The sequence below is a fragment of the Psammomys obesus genome, unplaced genomic scaffold, assembly GCF_907164565.1.
Source record: "Psammomys obesus unplaced genomic scaffold, mPsaObe1.curated_primary_1811, whole genome shotgun sequence".
Classification (NCBI taxonomy): domain Eukaryota; kingdom Metazoa; phylum Chordata; class Mammalia; order Rodentia; family Muridae; genus Psammomys; species Psammomys obesus.
In genome coordinates this window covers 1,655,702-1,659,449 of record NW_026591643.1, presented here as the reverse complement: position 1 = coordinate 1,659,449, position 3,748 = coordinate 1,655,702, and the positions used below count along the sequence as shown (strand labels likewise).

General features: G+C 57.4%; 1 protein-coding gene across 1 annotated transcript in view; it reads left to right on the top strand.

Moving 5' to 3' along the window:
* Positions 1–3,364, top strand: part of Gfi1 (growth factor independent 1 transcriptional repressor) — a 4,156-nt gene extending 792 nt beyond the window's left edge. The window contains exons 2-5 of the mRNA XM_055611608.1: positions 1–27; positions 141–278; positions 467–632; positions 2,473–3,364. Of these exons, the coding sequence (XP_055467583.1) occupies positions 1–27; positions 141–278; positions 467–632; positions 2,473–2,651 (510 nt within the window). The 3' untranslated portion in view covers positions 2,652–3,364. The remainder of the gene's footprint in view (positions 28–140; positions 279–466; positions 633–2,472) is intronic.
* Positions 3,365–3,748: the final 384 nt, after the last annotated feature.

Sequence of the window (3,748 nt, the reverse complement as noted above, 5' to 3'; positions counted from 1 at the left end):
TCCTACAAGTGCATCAAGTGCAGCAAGGTGAGGCTGCGGGCCGCCGCGTGTGCCGCCCGTGTGCCCGTCCGCGCGTGCCCGGCCCGTGTCCCCAGCCCCGCCCGTGCCCGGCCCCCTGACCGCTGTCGCCCCTGCCCCAGGTGTTCTCCACGCCGCACGGGCTGGAGGTGCACGTGCGGCGCTCGCACAGCGGCACCAGGCCCTTCGCGTGCGAGCTGTGCGGCAAGACCTTCGGGCACGCCGTGAGCCTGGAGCAGCACAAGGCGGTGCACTCGCAGGTGAGGGCGCGGGCGGGCACCCTCCGCCCGCCCCCGCAGGCCGGGCCCTCCCCGGGCCTCCTTGCCGCCCCGGGGCGCCCGTGGGTGCGGGAGGGCCGGGGAGGGCCGGGGAGGGCCGGGGCCGGGGAGGCTGCTGGTGCCAGCGAGGAGGGGGCGCAGCGAGCGCGGCGGGCGTGTCCCCTCCGCAGGAGCGCAGCTTCGACTGTAAGATCTGTGGCAAGAGCTTCAAGAGGTCGTCCACGCTGTCCACGCACCTGCTCATCCACTCGGACACGCGGCCCTACCCCTGCCAGTACTGCGGGAAGAGGTTCCACCAGAAGTCAGACATGAAGAAGCACACCTTCATCCACACGGGTGAGCCGGGCCGCCCTGCCCTCCGGGGGACAGGACGCGGACACCGGGGCTCGCATGGGGCAGGGAAAGAAAGGCCAACGCCACCGAGCGAGGTCCCGCTGAGCCCGCGCGGACAGCTCCAGGAGACGGGGACTTTGAGAGCCCCGGTTAGAGAAGGGGAAATCGAGGCTCAGAAGGACAGAATAACTTACCCAGGATGGCACAGGGCTCAGATTCGGGCTTGATGGCCTGAGCTCTCGAATGTGTAGACTTATTTATTGCTATATTAGACTTTCACAGTTCTGGGCGTTGGTTAATGAGGAAGGTTTTACTCATTTGTCTTTTTTTTTTTTTTTTTCAAAAAACCAAGAATTTTGTTCCCTAACGGTGACAGCTCCTTCCCTGTTACAGGGCTTTAAAAAACACGCAGGGGTTTCAGATTGTTCGTTTCCGTTGCTCCTTTCCTGCGGCTCCAAGCAGTAAAATGGATCCTTTTCCTCAGACACCGAGTGATGTAGGATGTTAGTCTGAGTAAATCTCAGGGCTCCAGCTTCTGAGTAAATCTCAGGGCTCCAGCTTCTGAGTAAATCTCGGGGCTCCAGCTTCCAGTCTGGGCCTCCTGCCTTAACACTTCAGGTGCATGTGTGTGCATGTGTGTGTGTGTGTGCGCGCGCGCGCCTGCCACACCAGGAGCTTGTGAACTCAGGTGACTCTTGCCCCTAAGGGCATTTCCTGTAGTGAATATGACAGCAACCACAGCTCTGGCTTTCCTGACAGATATGAACATTTCTGTAAAGCAGATCACAGCCGGGCAGAGTGGCACACAGGAGGCAGACAGGTAGATTCCCGTGAGATGGAAGTCAGCCTCGGCTACGTGAGTCCAGGCTGGCTAGGGCTTTGGAGCAAGGTCCTGTATTTAAGAAGGCAGCGTCTTCCAAGCACCCACAATCTGTGTCTGTAAATATTCACGAGCAGTGTGGAAATTTGTGTCAGAAAACTCGGGAAAGCATCCTCACTTCAATTATGCCCCTTGCTTGAAATCTCCACGCAGTTCACTCTTAAAGTTGTTTGAGACACTTACAAAACTGAAAATGGAATCTTGACTGAACGACACACTTAAGCCTTTATGAAACATTCGTAGCGGCTAGAACTCAGTTTTCATACCTGCCTGACTCTAGAGGGACAGGGTAAGCTTCGCAGGGCGAGTCTTTCTCAAGAAATCTTATGCACAAAGAGAGGTGGAAGTTCTTTAAAAACAAGCAAACAAACAGACACTTTTTTTTTTTTTTTTTGACCCTCAAAGTCAAGTTCCAGCCATGGGGCCCTAAGGGGACTGTTTGGGGGTGTGTTCTTTACCCAGATTTTAAGCAGTGCACAAGACGGGGAACGACAAACGCTGTTGGCTTTCTTCTCTTACCTCTTTTTGAGTTCCCCTCCCCCGTTATCTGTTGTCATATTAAGAAGCCTGTGATTTAAAACCTCAAGGAAAGAAAGCAGTAAAAGCTAGAGAGGAACAGACAGCCCTAGGAGACGGCCTGCGGCCCAAGCGTGGGTCTTGGAAACCGAAGACGTGGGACAGAGCCGCGCCCCTCTAGAGCAGGGAGCGGGGGACGGTTTCAGTGGCCCCGAGCGACACCCACTTGGAAACTCAGATTTGAAGACTTCCTCTGACGGAGGCAGTCACGGGGCCGCGGGGCAGCCCTCCCGGCCCTGCACACCTGCGCGGGCCTGGGCCGGGTGCCCCGGGCCGGGGCGGGGCGGCGCGCGGGGCAGGAAGCCGAGGCTGGGCGCCTCCACGCGGAGCCCGCTGCCCCCGGGGCGGGCGCCGAGCCCTGCTCACACCCCTTCCTCCCCCCCGCAGGCGAGAAGCCCCACAAGTGCCAGGTGTGCGGCAAAGCCTTCAGCCAGAGCTCCAACCTCATCACGCACAGCAGGAAGCACACGGGCTTCAAGCCCTTCGGCTGCGACCTGTGCGGCAAGGGCTTCCAGCGCAAGGTGGACCTGCGCCGGCACCGCGAGAGCCAGCACGGCCTCAAGTGAGCCGGCGGCGGGGGGCGTCCGCCCCGCCCGCCCCCCTTCCCAGAGCTCGGCCCACAGCCGCGCGAAAGCCGGGCCCGCTCCCCTCCGCGCTGGCTGGGGAAGGAGCGCGGTCCTCCGAGCCCGCCGCGGGCACCGAGCCCGCCACAGGAGCAGCGAGGCGCCCCGAGAGGAGCCAGGCCCTCCCGGAGCCGGCCGCGGAGGGGCCGGGGCCAGCTCCCCCGACACGGATGTCCTTCCCCCTCTCCGCGCAAGTGCTTACTGACCCCGGGTTGTGAGCGCAAGGACCACAGGCTGGCACGGGGGAGCCGAGGGTAAAGCCACAGCCCTGCCCCCCACAGGGAAGCTGGACCCCGAAGCAGCTAGAGCCCGAGTTCTCCCCCTCCAAGGGGGCTCTGAAAAGGCCGCACAGACCGTCAGACCTTCGGAACTTTTGGAGTTCAAGTGTAAACAAAAAGGAATTGCAGGGTTATTTGAAAAACAAAAATCCATGATCAAATCCAGTTTTTATCGTTAAGCGGACATTCTGTAAAATGCCTGGGCTGGTAGATGCGGGGCGAAGGCTGTGGCCTCAACTCTTGTGTACCACCTAGGAAAAAAAGTGATATTTTTACTGTGAGGGTTAAATGTTTCTAAACCCTCTGGAGTGCATTATGTATGCTAGAGCATATTTATTAGAATGTTGTTTTAACTTAATAAAGTATTAAGAATTGTCACAGCTTGCCTTTCGTTAGGCCAGGAATTTCAGGGGAAGGCCATTGGTGGTCTTATTTTTTTCTGTGGCGTATCCTGGGACCAGAGGAATGCAGAGAAATATTAGAGAGTAAATTCCAGTTGCTCCATATTTTTCCATTTCTTTTAATTCCTTAGAGACACTTAGTTCTTTTTTTAAAAAAGATTTATATGATTATTTTTAATTATGTGTTTGTGTGTGCGCATGATCACAGAGGATAGAGAGGGCCGGAGTAGTTAAGAGGGTTGTGAGATCCAGGATGCACTCTAAAACCACCGAGCTAGCTCCCCAGCCCCCAAATCAACCAGTCAATCAATCAATCCATCTTTCTTTTCTTTTCCTTCCTTCCTCCCCCCTCCCTCTGTCC